This window comes from Amblyraja radiata, chromosome 10, assembly GCF_010909765.2.
Source record: "Amblyraja radiata isolate CabotCenter1 chromosome 10, sAmbRad1.1.pri, whole genome shotgun sequence".
Taxonomy (NCBI): Eukaryota; Metazoa; Chordata; class Chondrichthyes; order Rajiformes; family Rajidae; genus Amblyraja; species Amblyraja radiata.
Genome location: NC_045965.1, coordinates 45,807,248 through 45,823,612, shown reverse-complemented (window position 1 = coordinate 45,823,612; position 16,365 = coordinate 45,807,248). Strand labels below are relative to the sequence as shown.

The following is a 16,365-nucleotide window of genomic DNA, read 5'->3' as shown; positions in this document are numbered from 1 at the left end:
TACAAATCAAATAATCAGTGGGTTTAAATGTGCTGATGAATTTGAAAAATTATGTACTTGACCTACTAACTTGAAATATTACTGTATACATGCTTGCCCGTTTCCATGTAGGGCATGAATACCATATCACTGATTTAGCCATAGGTTTACTGGTACTTTCCCTCTTATGAGGAGGTACTGTCATTATAGAGCATTATTAATACAGATGAAATAAGCTATGGGTGAAATACTCCCTGGGTGAAAAGGTTTTTCCTCATCTCCATTCTAAATGGCTTACCCCTTATTCTTAAACTGTGGCCCCTGGTTCTGGACTTCCCACTGATGGCGAGGCCATGGTTTGCAAATGAAAAATACCAGAATACGTTGTTATCTCCATTAGCTTTAGTTGAAATGATGCCAATAGTATAGAGTGCCAGTACAATGATTTAAATATGTATGATACCCATTTTGTTTGCTCTGTGTAAATTTCTGAAAACATCTTACTATCAGGAAATATTAGCTTTTTTGCATAAAAAGATTAGAAATGTATTTTTTTTTTTTAAAGAACAATCCCAATAAAGAAACCAGAGCAACTGGTGAAAGGCCTCGACAGAGTTGCTCTGGTTTCTTTATTCAATGCCACAGATAGCTGTGGAGCCAAGTCTTTGGGTATTTTTAAAATGGAGATTGACAGGTACATGATTAGTACAAGTGTCAAAGGTTATGGGGAGAAGGCAGGTGAATGGTGTTGACAGGGAAATATAGATCAGTCATGAATTAATGTTGGAGAAGACCTGATGGGCTGAATGGCCTAATTTCTGCTCTTTATGACTAGAATTTATTGATATGTAATATGACCTACATAACATTTATCGGACCAAATTTATGTTACTTGGAAATGTAGTCTATCATTTACTTTATTTTGAACTGGGATTGATCAGCACACTTCACAAACTGCCGTTCCACCTTTTCAGCATTGTATATGTAATATTGTTGATCGGAACCAGTGCTCTTATGTGGAGTAGGCAGACACAAACAGATGTCGAACAAAAAATCAGTTAGATAAAAACTTTGCACTGACTGGGAAAAATCGGATTCCAATTGCGCAAATGTACAAGTAATTTCAACATAAAGTACAGAATTCAGCAAAACGACAACAGAAATAATTGATTTCTTGAAAAAAAAGTTAAGTATTATATTATGGGGTTCTATTTGATCATTTTAAAAATAAATGAAAAGAAAAAAAGAATATAGATACCTGAAGGATGAACAATCAATTAAATTATGTTGACTACTTGTCAAATTCCATGGATCGTACAGAAAATTATGGGAGCGGATCCTTTCACTATAAGGTGAAGCCTTATTTCCTGACCCAATTGCCACTCCACCCCCAGCACAAATTAGTTGTCGTCTTTGATTTTAAAATGACATTGACTACACAGGGTTCTGTGTTCTGGCAGAACCGTTGTGGCCATGGATATTGAGGTTATGCTCTATATTTTCTGTTGGTAGTTGCTCCTTCTCTCGCTCCTTATCCGGATTGAGCTGTTGGATTTCAAGGTTGAACTCGTAGGATTGGCTGCCCAGAGTGGCATATCGATCAGTACGGTGCTCCAGTAAAGCAGGTCCCCAGTCCTTGCTTGGTTTATTTGCATTTTTCACGCGCTGAAAAAACAAGGTTGGGAGGGATCTGCGAATCTGGGCTTGGTAACCAAGTTGTGACTAAGCTTAGTAACTAAGGCAAAAACAGGAATTTTGATCACTGCATAATTAGCTTGCCGCATTGGCTTGCAGACAATTTTTAAGTAATCCTTCTCTATTTTCTCCAATTCATGTTTCTGCAATAAATTGATTTTCCCATATTAGGGAGAAATGATATCTTTAGGTTCTCATTTGTCTTCAACAAATAATAATGCCTTTAAAAACAAAATTCATCTAATGCAGCTTTGCTACTGAAATTGTAGAAACAATTTTTACTAAAGTTATTTTTTCTCTTGTTTCTTTCCTTTGGTTACATTATGTAGCTTTCCTTTTCTCAGTACAAAGTATAGTCATATTTTGAGTTGCACATAATTGGTCAGTAATCCTTATTATTTCTCCATTTCCAGTTTCGGCAGTAAATTAATTTTCCCATCTTATTGTCAAGTAGGGGAAAATTATAACTTTAGGTTCTCTGCTGAAACAAATAATAACACCCTTAAAAACAAAATGATTTTAAGCAGCCTTGCCTCTGCAGTATGCAGAAGCATTTTTTACTAATGTTTTCTTTTGTTTCTTTCTTTTGGTTACAATATATAGCTTTTATTTTCACTCAGTGCAAAGTGAGTAATATTTCTAGTTCCTCTTTGGTTGCTGAAAGTAATAAAAGCTCTCAAACAATGTAGATGGCACAAAAAAAGACAGTCCTAATTTTCAATATGGTGGGATTGAATTACAAGAAACGATTGCATAAACTTGGCATGGTTTCAAAATTAAATTGGTTGTTAACCACTCAATGTTATGTAAATAATGCCTCTGAAATTATTGGAAATATTTTTTGCAACAAAGAACTGTATAATATAGGAACAGGCCCTTCCGCCCACAAATACTGTGTCCACCATGATGCCGAATTAAACAAATCTCTTCTGCTTGCACATGATCCATATCCCTCCATTTCCTGCATATTCACATGTTTATCTAAAAGCCCCCTATATGCCACCTTCATATCTACTTTACCACCACCCCTGGCAATGCTTTCAATGCATCCAGCACTCGATGTGTAAAAATACCTGCCCCATACATCTCTTATAAACATGCCCCTCTGACCTTGAACCTATACTCCTTTGTATTTTGGGGAAGAGAGATAATGGGTCTGACTATCTACCCTATCTATGCTATTTGGAGAGGGAGCAACACTCACAGAATTATAAAAGTTATTATAGAATTTCACCCTAGGCCACTTTTTTAAAATTATTAATTCATGAGATGTGGGCTTTGCAGGCTGAATGAGCATTCAAATGCCCATCCCCAATTGCCATTGAGGAGATGGTGGTGAGGTGCCTTCTTGAATCGGTGAATAAAGTGATGGGATAATTTAAGGATAGACTCAAAATGCTAGAGTAACTCAGCGGGTCAGGCAGCATCTCTGGAGAAAATGGATAGGTGACATTTCGGGTTGTGTGGAGGCTTTGGAGGGAGTGTGGGTTTCCCAGAATGCTGCCTGGATTTGGAGGAATTAGTTATAAGGAGAGGTTGGACAAATTTGGGTAGTTTTCTCTGGAGCGACTAGATAGAAGTATATAAAATTATAGTGACACAGATAGATTAGACAGTCAAAATCTTTGTCCCAGAGTGGAAATGTCAGAGTCTGGAGGACATAGTTTTATGGTGAGAGAGACAAAGTTTAAAGGAGATGTGCAGGGCATTTTTTTTTTACACACACAGTGTTTGGTGCCTGGAATGATAGTTGCACATCAGGGGCTTTTGAATAAGCACATGGGTATGAGGGATATGGATCATGTGTAGGCAGAGGATATTAGTTCAACTTGGTATCATGTTTTGCATGGACATTGTGTTCCAAAGGGCCTGTTCCTCAGCTGTTCTATTTTCTAAATCAGCCTTGACCCCAAAGGATTGGCAGAGACGATTTGTTTATTTTCCTTATCTTTCACTGTCATAGAGCTGCTCTCTAAGATTTTGCAATGTACAAATAATGTTATCTTCTAGGATACATATATTTAAATCAGTTTTCTGCTTTATTCACTTACCTCCCAAAATGTAGAACCTTCAGTTACGCAAATCTTCCAAATGGCATAAGCTGGAATACAGACTACTGAGGAGAGAGCCATCAGGATACCAAGGGTGATAGCCCATGTTGGGTACAAGTAGTCATTATAACTAATGGGCTTATACTGAACCACAGTGAACACCAGTATGAACTAGAAAGGAACAAATACAACTGTGATTAACTTCAAACATTCCTGATCAATGCAGTTTGTATATAAGCACAAATTTCACACATTGAGAATTGTTCGATTTATTTAAGCTATTCTTCTCTTTACTTTCTTACACCAGCTTGCTAGATTGTAATTGGAAAATCCTTTATCATATTCTCCACACAAAAGGATATATTTAGTGGCAATTCATTCCAAGGACCAGCCCTGTATCAGGTATTAGGAGTGGGTGGTAGAAAAGAGAGAACTCCTGCATATTAGCAAGTAATATTTTTGTGGGAACTACCTCTGTGTAAACGGGCTGCTATTCCATAGTACAACAACAACTACATTAAATCCATGGAGGTGCTTTAAAAGTAGTTTGTTGGCTGTCATGTGCGTTGGGATTTTCTGCAAGGGATGTGAAAATTGCTTTTTAAATGCAAGTCCTTTTTTTGAAAGGAATTGTGCTTTTATTGAATTTGTTATTGACACAAAGTGGGCAGTGAGAAGGCTAGAACCACTCTGGACAAGGAAACATAGCACTCCTTCATTCCTTCACTGGGGAAGGTATTGGCTTCCAAATCAAACTGTCTTCTCTGATGGATTCCTGATGCTTTGGAGGGAAGTGATCAACAAGAGCTTGCAGAAAGAGAGAAAAGAAGGCGTCACCCTGGGCCATTCCTGCTCCCTCCAAAAGGCCAGTTAAAAATGGCCCTGGCAGAGGCCTGGAAGCAGTGCAGCCTCTCTCTTCCTGGCTTGGGGAATGGTGTATGGTAATGCAACATGTAAACAGAGGAAGACAAAGAAATGTTAATAACTGGGTGAATGAAAATTGTATTCTCCCATTAATCTCATGCTTTAATCCCCTTTGATTAATATATACTTGAAACCCCACCAAACAAAATAACCATTTTAACACCATTGAGAGAAGGTGTAAATTATGTTGTAGGCGATCACTTTCAAGCCCCAACCCCTGCCCCCATTCCAATCCACCCCTATATTGCAGCACATTTGTACCTATCAAAGAATAATTTTCCACTCTTTACACCCATGCACTCACAAGACTAATATGTATAACGCATGCTAAACGCAAGCTAGATTTTTTCAACTCTTTCAATACTATATCTCAACTAGAAACCACTAAAGATGTTATTCCTTTCCCCACAGCAACCTATTGACATGCAAAATTCCTGATAAAAAGTTGTTGATAAAGAGAATATTTATCACATAGCACATGCTGCCAAGTTAGTTGAGCACTTCTGGCAAGGTCTATTCTCTTTATATCCCTGTGTGAATTTGTCTTTATATTAAAATGAATATCCTGTTCTGCATTAATGCAGACTCCAAAATTATAACATGCAGAGTCAAAGCATTAGGTCCTCAGTCCAGTGTGTGAATCTCATTTTTCCCACAACCTCAGAGCTTTCAAAGGAAAGAAACGTAACCACTGTATGTTCATGAAATTTGAATCCAGATGCCAGACATGAAATAGCGGAATCGACTTCAATGTGTTTCAGGTAACTGTCTTTTCCATGTGGAATCCTGACACTGCTGCTCAATCATTGTTAAAACAGTTTTATTCATGCACCTAACAGTTACTTACAAAGATAATGCTGGGAGACACAAAACGCCAGCAAATTTGGAAGAAGATTGGAGGTGGAAAACCAAGCATCATTTCAACATCCTTGAAGTATTTTTCATGTCCTGAAAAAGGCAAAAAGAAAAAAAAGTTCTGTAGAAAGCCAAAATTCACTTTGAAAATGTCCACGGTTTTATTTGAGTTAGTATTTAGTTAACACAAACACCTCAATGCCTAAAGAAGACTGACATCACCAATTTTCTTTTCAATTAAAATTACAAGAGGTGTTTTATTATAGCCCAGAGGAGAATGCTTTAATTCCGTACATTGCCATATCCAGCATGACACACATCTCATTTTACTGAAATGTGAATCATTTTATTCACAAAGATCTTTTGTTCCAATTTCCAATTTCATTAAGTATGTAAAAAGAGCTGCATACATTGATGACATCATCAATGTTGAGAAATATAATCATGATAGTACGTTACAAAAAAATCTATTGGACAACTTTTATTTTGAACAGTAGATATTACAGTTACTGAAGAAAAATAGCACATAACATTTGTTCTCAAAAAGCATTTGAGAGTGATCCAAATAGTTCATTATCAAACACAAAGAAACATTATCAATAAATGCATATCAAATGCTTGCACAATTTGGCCAAAGTGTTGCATTTCACAGAAGCAGTAGTTAGCTATCTTAAATAAAGGTGGATTTTCTGTTAAATGTGGATGAAAAGAAGATCTTGTGTATATATGTGAAATGCATTTCAATGAATTATGGAACTACAATGCACTATAGGGTTTCTGATTATATGCTGCCAGGCAACAATGCCAGCAGTTTGTCTTGAACCTTCAACAGTATAAACTAGGTCGTAGAATCAAAGGAAACCTGGTGACTAAATTTTGCGGCCAACATTCAGACATTTATGTGTATGAAGAAGACCCAAAACGTAACCTAACCAACCCCTTCACGAATGCTGCCTGACCCGCTGAGTTATTCCAGCACTTTGTGTTTTGTTCAAGATTCTAGCATCTGCAATTCTTATTATCTACATTTATATGTACATTCTGGATGTGAATGATTCCGGTGCAATAATGAATGAAAATTAGATTTTCCAATTTGGACATAGTGATTTAGAAATCATTTTATGCTGAGCTTAATGCTTTAATTATTTTAAGTGCTTTCATAGGTTTCTAATATTTTTTTCAAACTTTTATTTTTTTTATTTATTTACGTTAATTTAGTATGAAAATTTATCTGAATGACAGGCATTTGAATACTATCAAAATCCATAACAGCTTTGATAGAAGACCAAGAGAGTGGTGAATCTCTGGAACTCCCTGCCACAGAGGGTAGTCGAGGCCAGTTCATTGGCTATATTTAAGAGGGAGTTAGATGTGGCCCTTGTGGCTAAGGGGATCAGAGGGTATGGAGAGAAGGCAGGTACGGGATACTGAGTGGATGATCAGCCATGATCATATTGAATGGCGGTGCAGGCTCGAAGGGCCGAATGGCCTACTCCTACACCTAATTTCTATGTTTCTATGTTAAGATTGACTCCCAATTTTGAAGTCTGTTCATCTTCACGGGGAATTTGAGCAGAGCCACTGCTTCCCACGGCCTCACGTCACATTTCAAGAATGTGGAAGACTCGGATAACAGTGGCGACTGAGTAGTAATTACAGCGACAGTTCTGTCATTCAACAGCAAATGAAAAAAAAACTGTATAAGTTAGAAAGCTGAAATAATAGGAAACAGAAAATGCCAGGAACACTCAGCAGGTCAGGTAGCATCTATGGAACTAGATGTCAAACCTGAAAAAAGAATACCGACCTGAAACGTTAACAGTTTCTCTTCCTGCAGAAACTGAGTGCTCTCAGTAATTTCTTATTTCACATCTGCCATTTAGCCCATCAAACATGCTGCTTTGGCACATTGGATACAATCCACCTCATCATATGCACAACATTTACTTCTTTAGTTGTAAGCACTGACAAATATGTTCTGCCAGACATATTCAAATCATGCCAATTTGCCTTATATCGAACTAAGCTGCATTGTACATGGTCAAATTCCCACAGATACTTACCATAAATATACATAATAGCAATACACATAATACAGGAAATCACCACAAGTGAAAAGCTGGCTGCATAGTTATCCATGAGAAGGAGCCAGTAAATGCCAGCCTAGGAAAGAAAGACAAAGGAATAACCATCATTTTTTGGCTTAACATATCCATTTGGAAAGTCGGTGTTCAACATTGTTCCACCCTCCAGTAACTATGAAAAAGGGCATTGTGTGAGGACCAGTGTTTGTTTAGCAGTTGTTCATCCATAGTAATACCTTTTTTCTTCTCACTCTGCCATTACTTAGCTAGTGGATGCAGAGCACAAATTGTGTGGATCTGGGTCACTTAGAAATGACCTATAATGAAAGTGGATAATGAAGCTCAGTTTGAGTCAAAGTTCAGAGAGGAAATCAGGACATTGGGGGTCAGAATCAAAATTGGGGGTTATCAATTGGAGGCAATGTGCTGGCTGTTGGGAATTGGTAACATTATTGGCCCAAGTAATTGGGGGAACATGAAAAAACACCTGTGCCATGACTGATGTGAGTGGAATGTATAAGAGGGGTTAGGTGAAAAGGTAAAGTTGCCCTAGGTTCCTCAGTGCCCTTGCATTCATCTGCTAATTGACAGAGCAGGTAACCTGTCTCTCCTTTAACTTGTGCAGAAGAAAATATTGTACATGCTTTGAAAGCCGATTACTGGATAGAATGGATGAATGAGTTGTTGGAAATAGCACCAAACTGTATATCACATATCATTTTGACACTACTCTGCACTCAAAGTGGCTTCTGCCCACAGGTAAGTTACACATGTGTGTTGCAGTTTGAGGAACACTACCTTACATAACTGGCACATTACGTTTAGCAAGATTGTGTAGGGTATTTTGATGCTTAGATATGTTATGTCTCTCAATATGTATACAAATCAATTGTTAAAATTCTTCAAATCATTTTACAATTTCATTTTGTATTTCAACGGCAAAGTAATTTGACATGTATATTCTTGATACAAAGCCTTAAGGATTACCAAAGCACTGCTGAAACATTAAACATGTGGTACAGATCTGTGCTGTCACGTGATTTATTTTGTATGTTATAAATGTGATACTTTAAATAGTGGGCGGCACTGTGGCGCAGTTGCTGCCTTATAGCACCGGAGACCTGGGTTCGATCCTGACTACGGCTGCTATGTGTACGGAGTTTGTACGTTCTCACCGTGACCGCGTGGGTTTTCTCTGAGATCTTCGATTTCCTCCCACACTCAAAAGATGTACAGGTATGTAGGTTAATTGGCTTGGTGTATGTGTAAATTGTCCCTAGTGTGTGCAGGATAGTGTTAGTATGCGGGGATCGCTGGTCGGCGTGGACTCGGTGGGTCAAAGGGCCAGTTTCTGCACTGTATCTCTAAACTAAACTACTAACAGGATAAAGAGATTCATAGAAACATGACCAAAATTTTACTTAATAAAAATAAGCTGGATTCATTATAATCAATTTTGGGCTATTATAAATAAAACTATATCTGAAATTATTTACTATTATTTGAAATGTGCATTAATATTATATATGAAATATGCTTGACATGAATGTACTGCTAACGTTCTCAAGCTTTACTGGGATTAAAGTTGCCCTTCAATATAAATCAACAGAAGATTTCATTTGTTTTGTAAAAAGAATAAAAAATAAGTACATGTGCATTCCTTGTAGTCTTACCTGTGTAGTTAGTGAGATACCCAGAAGAAAGCCAATAATGGCAACTCCCAGAGTGACAATGGACTTTCGTCTACGAATCCAGTCACTGCCAATTTCATCAACGACAGCAGTGACCAATGTTTCCAGCAGACAGAACTGGGGAAGCAACAAGAACCATTAGTCTTTGCTACACAATATTTACTCCACCCATCACCACTACACCCAAGGCGTCATGACACTGTTGGGTGAACACAGTATTCCAAATGAATTGTACACATTTTGCAATGCATATCCATTGGAAATTATGTACATTCACCAACAAATATTATGGTGTTCCCAGGAATGCTGAGGGAAACAATTCACTCCAAATTAAGTTCCTGGGGCAAATTCTTCAAGCTACAGTTTCTATTTCTAATGCGAATTTGGGCACGTACTGTTATTCTGTATAAATCATAGTTTAAGAATTAGCTTGGTGTTGCTCCAGAAAAGAAGCCCCATCATGTTTGGAAGAAATGGAGATGAATCGGGAGCAGCGAAAAGGAATAGTGCTAGTGTGGTTTCCTACAAAGATGGAATACCAAGAACCTGTCCTGCAAACAGTATTAGTGAATTATATTATGGCATTTAGGATAAATGACAAATAATATGATACTTTGTAATAAATAATGCAAAAAAAATAGATGCTGCTTAATATAATACAGGTACGTAATACTATAAAATTGAACCACACAATGCTCTACATTCTATGTTACATTATGTGGTATAAAATATATTATACTGGATAAATAATATTAATAGCTGATATTTTGGCATAATAATTATATCTAATAAATAGTATTTAGAATAATAACTTGTCTTTTTGTCTAGTATTCTTAGCAAACACATAGAATCATATACATAGCACAGGATACCATTCACCCACTGCACCTATTCGGTTCCTGCTCCCCATTTTGTAGTAAAGTATTTCCATGCAAGTATTTCACCAAATCTCTTTTGAAATCTGTTATTGGTTATGTTTCCACCATTCTTTCAGATATTGCATTTTGATCATGCCACCTTATTGCATGAAAGTATTTTTTTTATCTTGTCCTTCCTTTGCCAATAACCTTAGCTCTTTGTTCTCCAGACATCAACCGGAGTGCCACTGGAAACAGTTTCTCCTTATTTATTTATTAAAACCCTCCACCATTTTGAATTCCTTTAATAAATCTCGCTTTAACTATCACTGATATTAGTTGAACAACCAGCGCTTCTCTCGTCTCTTTGAGGTCCAGCAACGCCTGTACTCTCGTCTCTTTGAGGTCCAGCAATGCCTGTACTATTCTAGTCAATATAAGGACCTCAGAAATGGATGCAAGTAGTCTCAGCTGTCTCACTTTATTGGGGGGGGGGGGTTGGGGTTGATGCAGTTAATTCCTCAGTACTAGCTACACAATGCCAACCTGTACCTGTCAAATAATCGAAATGATTTTTTAGAAAGAAACGACTCATTCCAGCACAGTTAGACAGAAAAAGCCGGAGTAAGTCAGCGGGCGGGACAGGCAGCATCTCTAGAGAGAAGGAATGGGCGAAGTTTCGGGTCGAGACCTTTCTTCAGTCTTTCCTTCCTACTCATTCCAACACAGATTCTGTTTAAAAGTGGGATTATAAATGACATTGATGAGATGTTGTTGATGTTGATTGTGATTCAGCCCAGGCATCGTGTTAATAGGGTCGAAGTTTTGTCCTTCCTGGGCAGGGTTAGATTTGGTATGTAATGAAAGTGACCTTGCTGACTGGGCTGGCAGCCTGTCCTGCACAGCCAGGGAGAATCTTTCATAAAAGTGCGGCTTGTTGTACGGGCTCGGGTACCACTCCATCTCCACGGAAGTAAAGTACCAGGCTAATGGGGGAAAAAAGCGAAATAAAAAAATATTTTTACAAAGATAGGGCTGATTTTTTTAATACTGCCTTAATCGTATAAATACCAGAATAATGCCAATATTTATACATTTCATGAATCCAGTGGAGGTAACTTCCTTGTCACTTGTTACCTGGTTGGTCTGTATAAATATCGTACTGTGGCTAACTATAGGTTAGATGTTAAAAAAAAAAAAGACAAGAAACTGGGTGAAATTTTCTATCATTGCAATTTGTTGCCTGTGCTGTCAATGCTGGGATATTCATTTTTGCTTCTTTATATTCAAGTGTTCAAGAATTCTTTTGTTACATTCAGGGGTAAATGGCTGATAAAATGTCCTATCATTTTTATGCACAATTGTTTATTGGACATTTAATGTTCATCTAGCATACACAAGCAGGTGCAGGTTTGTTTCTAAACCAACTGGATCTCAGTGTTTCTAGGAAAATCAGATACAAACAAGTAAAATTAGTCAATAGGGTTATTAAAAAAAAAAAGAGATTACAAGGAAATAACATTAAACCAAATTAGCCCATGGGGCACGGTGATGTTGGTAACATTCTTCACTGCCAATCCCAGTGTTCCAGTGTAAGAATTCCATTCTCCACTTCAGCCAACACATTGGACTTTGACAATCCAGTTGGCAATGGAAATGTTTGTCACATTTATCTTGTCTTACCTCAGTGAAGAGGTCGGAGGACAGTGGTGTCGCCATCACATCACCAATTTAGAATTATGAATGATAAAATAATGGATGACATAGATATGTCATCTATTATATTAATACAGTAAGCATTAGCTTTCTGGAATGAATTGGGGGGTTTTCTGTGATGCAAAATTGATAAGTTGTAACAATTTTTATACCCAACGAATTCTAAATTTATCGTAAAACATTTTAGCATGTGACATGTTAAAGTATGAGGTGTGGAACATTATTTAGAAATGGCATGTTTTGAGACATTATTTACAATTACATGTGGCATCGTTAATAAGGATGTTAAATTGAATCATTGATTCCAGATAAAGCAGATGAGATATTTTCTTTGATGACTTCACAAATCAATCTTGTTTCACATTCAAACAGAGCAAAATCATTGACATTTTTTTGGGAAAATTAAGTGCATTTTCAATTAAAAATGAAAGGCAACATGGCACTCTGAATGCTTTCCTCAGGGTGTTTTGTTAGACTTTTTTTTTCATAAATCTGCTGATTTATCATTCTATGTAAGGATTGCTTTTGAAAGGGGAATAATGAAAATATCTCTCACCTGTGTACCCAAACCTAGCAGAATCAACATGAAGAAAAAGAGAAGAGACCAGAAGGGTGAGATTGGCAACAAAGTCAGAGCCTCTGGGTAAGCCACAAAGGCCAGTCCAGGACCATGATCTGCTACTTCTGAGACGTCGACTCCCAGGTGTGCAGCCATAAATCCAAGAATGGAGAAGATGACAAACCCAGCGTAAATACTGGTTGCGCAGTTGGTGATACTGATAATGATGCTGTCCCTGTAACAGGTGGAGGAATGACAGTCACAATGATGGTGAAATTACATGTTAAAGAATTAAAGAGCTAAACCTGCCCTCGTTCAAACACCATTATTTCCCCTTTAGACGCATGCAATCCCCCCAGAAAAGTGCCATTGTTTTGGAGCTATTTGGTTCCTTTGAACCCTATAAAAGACTGAGCCTTTGTTCTCTCCTTAAAAGGCAAGTTATGATCAGAGGTCAAGGTTAAAAAGGGTTTTCTCTGAATCAAAAATTCTCACGCCAGCTTCTCAGTCAAGACTGAGGATTTATTTGTTAATCGGTACTGTGAACAGAGGTGCATATATATGATCATCATGCACCTGATAGGTGGAGACCAAGTTAGATACCCACTAAAAGAAACACAATAAACAATAGGTGCAGGAGTAGGCCATTCGGCCCTTCGAGCCAGCACCAAGACACAACACATGTTTATTTTCTTTTTGTCTCTTGTTCCAGTTTAGTGCCCTGACTCAATGTGGACACTTGATTTGTTGGAGATACTCGGGGCAGGAGGATGGAAAAGGTCTTGCATGAAATCATGAAGATAAAGACTTGTGCAATTTAAATGCAACGAATGCTGAAATTATTTTTAAAAGCACAGTTTGGGAACACAAAATAAGAATATAGATGGGTGCTCCTCCTCTTCAAAGAATAACTGATTTACATTGGAGTAATGTTGCTATACAGCTCACTACAGTAATGCAATGACTCAAAATGAACTACAGCAAACAAATTGACAGTGCTCATCTGTAGTTATATATCTGTAGTTGCCCCTTATTTAGAGATTGGACTCAATTGGTTGGCATGACAAGAGGTTGTCATGAACACTGCCAGAAACCAAGAAGCCTTCTATGAAATAAGTCAAGAATATAAAGTAGGGGGAAAAAGAAACTTTTTTTAAGAATGCTTCAAACCTGTAGCAGTTATTGTGGAACTTGTTATAAGAAGCCATGGTAATCAGGCCACCCCAAGCACATCCCAGGGAGTAGAAGATTTGGGAAGCAGCATCACCCCAGACCTGAAATAAAATGCAATTTGAATGAATAACATTTTTCAGCTTTTAATGTTAAAGATAAAGCTTAACCAAAAGTTAAGTAACTATGAGGATTATGATTGCCTGCGTTTTCCTCACAACCTGTTTTGAATGAATGGTAAAGACTAGTACTCTGGCAATGTTACTTCACAATCACAGTGGAGGAGGAGCAATTTTATTCACTTTCCTTTGTTTTATCCCTTCTGGTTTCATCAACCTACTTTACACGGCATTGTTATGCCATTGTGTAAGAAGGAACTGCAGGTGCTGGTTTAAACCGAAGATAGACACGAAAAGTGGGAGTAACTCAGCGGGACAGGCAGCATCTCTGGAGAGAAAGAATGGTTGACGTTTTGGGTCGAGACCCTTTTTCAGCTATTGCCATAATAACAGGCTGGAACTTACAGTAGTTTAATTTATTTTAGAGATACAGCACGGAAACAGGCCCTTTGGCCCACCGAGTCCACACCGACCAGCGATCCCCGCATATTAACACTATCCTACACACACACTAGGGTCCTTGACCGTGTGGGTTTTCTTCGGGGATCGCTGGTCGGCATTTCATGAACGTCTTATTTGTGGTGGCTTGTAGTTGGTCATTTAGTAATTTGTAACAGTGTCTAAATTGGCTCATTTTCCAAAGTGGCAGGAAGGAAGAAGCAAAAATGTGGACACAGATTTATTTGATGTCCAATTGTACATCCAGTGTGGTCTTGACAAACTCATTGTGGTCCATTTTATGTGGCTGAATATTACTGATTAAAGTTTAAAAAAAAATCAAAATATATTAAATTTCAAAACGACCAGCTTCAACTGATGACGTCACAATGGCTCGGCTAGCAGTGTCGACACAGGAACGCTCTGAACTTTTCATCTCACAGGAGGGGGAGGGCGAATTGCTATTGCAACACGCAGGGCAAGTGCAATTGGAATTTTTTTTAAAGAGCACTGTTGAGGGAGTCAAGGGGAGTGCTGGAATCTTCCGTTCGGGAACGGCTTGAGTTGGAGGACACGCCTCCTGTGGGGGCTACGGGTAGGGAACGGGTATGTTGGGGGAGCAGACACAACGGGTCTGCACTTGGTCTAGTAACCCATAAAATTCATGCTAGATATATGTCGCAGCAATCCAGCTACAGTCTATCCACGTTACTACGTACCTCTTTATAACGCATTTCAGGTAAAGTGGAGGTATCTTCCCACAGCAACCAGACGCCACTGCCTCTTTAAGAACAGTCTGCTAGTTACATTGCAGGAGGTCAGTGAAATTGACAAGCAATTGCTTCGATCAACACTTGTGCTATGATTCTCTCTTAAACAATGTAACAAATGGTCTTTAGTATTTTAGCAGTAACAAAAATACATTTTAGCTGTACAAAGAACTTTGTATTTGAAAACAACTCGTTTCACGGAGTGAAGCTTGGTTATAGCGGAAATCAGCAATAATGGTACCTCAATGAGTTCCTTTTTGATCACCTCTCAAGGCATTAATGACTCACCTTTGCATCCAAAATCTTGTCCCATTGAGGAGTGATATAGTACATGATGCCAGTTACAGCTCCATTCAGCGTGATCCCACGGATAAACAGAATAGTCAGCACAACATAAGGAAATGTTGCTGTGAAGTACACCACCTGCAAGAATAACACACCTTGTCATTACCAGCAGGCATCAGTATCGCTGGTGACTGCTCCCTATCCCAATTGCAGGCGGCAGAGATAGAACAGCCATGATTGAATGGTGGAGTAGACTTGATAGGCCGAATGCCCTAATTCTACTCCTCACTTATGATCTAATGACCTTATCCAGCAGATTCCTTAACTTAGAATGCAGAGTAATAGAAAAATATAGAATCAGAAATTCAAGTTCAACAAGGGTTTTCTATATCTCTCCACATCATGTCTAAATCTCTTGTTTCCCTTTCCCGTGACTTTCAGTCTGAAGAAGGGCCTTGACCCAAAACATCACCCATTCCTTCTCTCCGGAGATGCTGCCTGTCCCGCTCAGTTACTCCAGCTTTTTGTGTCTATCCAAGATTTTACATACAATCTCTTTAATATAATGGAACTGAGGCCAGTGGAGGAGGCCAGCTGGGAAATCTCTTGGTATGTCTCAGTCTCTCCTGGGCAAATGTCCTTCCTTTTTAAAGGAACACATAAAACCTCTGCCCTTCCTCCAAAGCTCTTTATGGTGAGAGGGACAAAAATGTGTGGGGCGCCTTCTTTTTTCTCACAGTGGGTGGTAGGTGCCTGGAACTCACTGCCAGGGGTAGTGATGGAGGCATTTAAGACACCTTTGGATAGGCACATGGATATGCAGGGAATGGAGGGATATGGCTCAATTCAGGCAGATGAGATTAGTTTATCTTGGCATCATGTTCAGTACAGACATGGTGGGCTGAAGGGCCTGTACTTTTCTATGTTCTACATTCTATGTTTTAGTCCTTAGCTCTACCCACCAATTCCAGGCCATTCATACATTGCATCCATAATTGAATTTTTGCCAATTATAACATGGTACTTACTTTTCCTGAAGACTTGACCCCTTTAAAGAGGCACAGAAAGACCACAAACCAGGATACAGCAAGGCATCCCAGCAAAGGTGTACGGACTTCCCCAAAATTCCCAATGCCATCCGAGATCTTCAGTACATGAAAACTGTCAACAAA

At 38.4% G+C, this 16,365-nt stretch overlaps 1 protein-coding gene across 5 annotated transcripts in view; it reads right to left on the bottom strand.

Moving 5' to 3' along the window:
• Nucleotides 1-1,205: 1,205 nt before the first annotated feature.
• slc6a9 (solute carrier family 6 member 9) overlaps nucleotides 1,206-16,365 on the bottom strand; it is a 214,519-nt gene continuing 199,359 nt past the window's right edge. For all 5 annotated transcript variants that reach the window (XM_033028718.1, XM_033028719.1, XM_033028722.1 and 2 more), the window contains 9 exons: nucleotides 16,222-16,354; nucleotides 15,197-15,331; nucleotides 13,582-13,685; nucleotides 12,409-12,646; nucleotides 9,262-9,396; nucleotides 7,568-7,667; nucleotides 5,497-5,597; nucleotides 3,726-3,896; nucleotides 1,206-1,644 (listed from right to left, as the gene is read on the bottom strand). In XM_033028718.1, coding sequence (XP_032884609.1) covers nucleotides 1,414-1,644; nucleotides 3,726-3,896; nucleotides 5,497-5,597; nucleotides 7,568-7,667; nucleotides 9,262-9,396; nucleotides 12,409-12,646; nucleotides 13,582-13,685; nucleotides 15,197-15,331; nucleotides 16,222-16,354 — 1,348 coding nt within the window. In that variant the 3' untranslated portion in view covers nucleotides 1,206-1,413. The remainder of the gene's footprint in view (nucleotides 1,645-3,725; nucleotides 3,897-5,496; nucleotides 5,598-7,567; nucleotides 7,668-9,261; nucleotides 9,397-12,408; nucleotides 12,647-13,581; nucleotides 13,686-15,196; nucleotides 15,332-16,221; nucleotides 16,355-16,365) is intronic.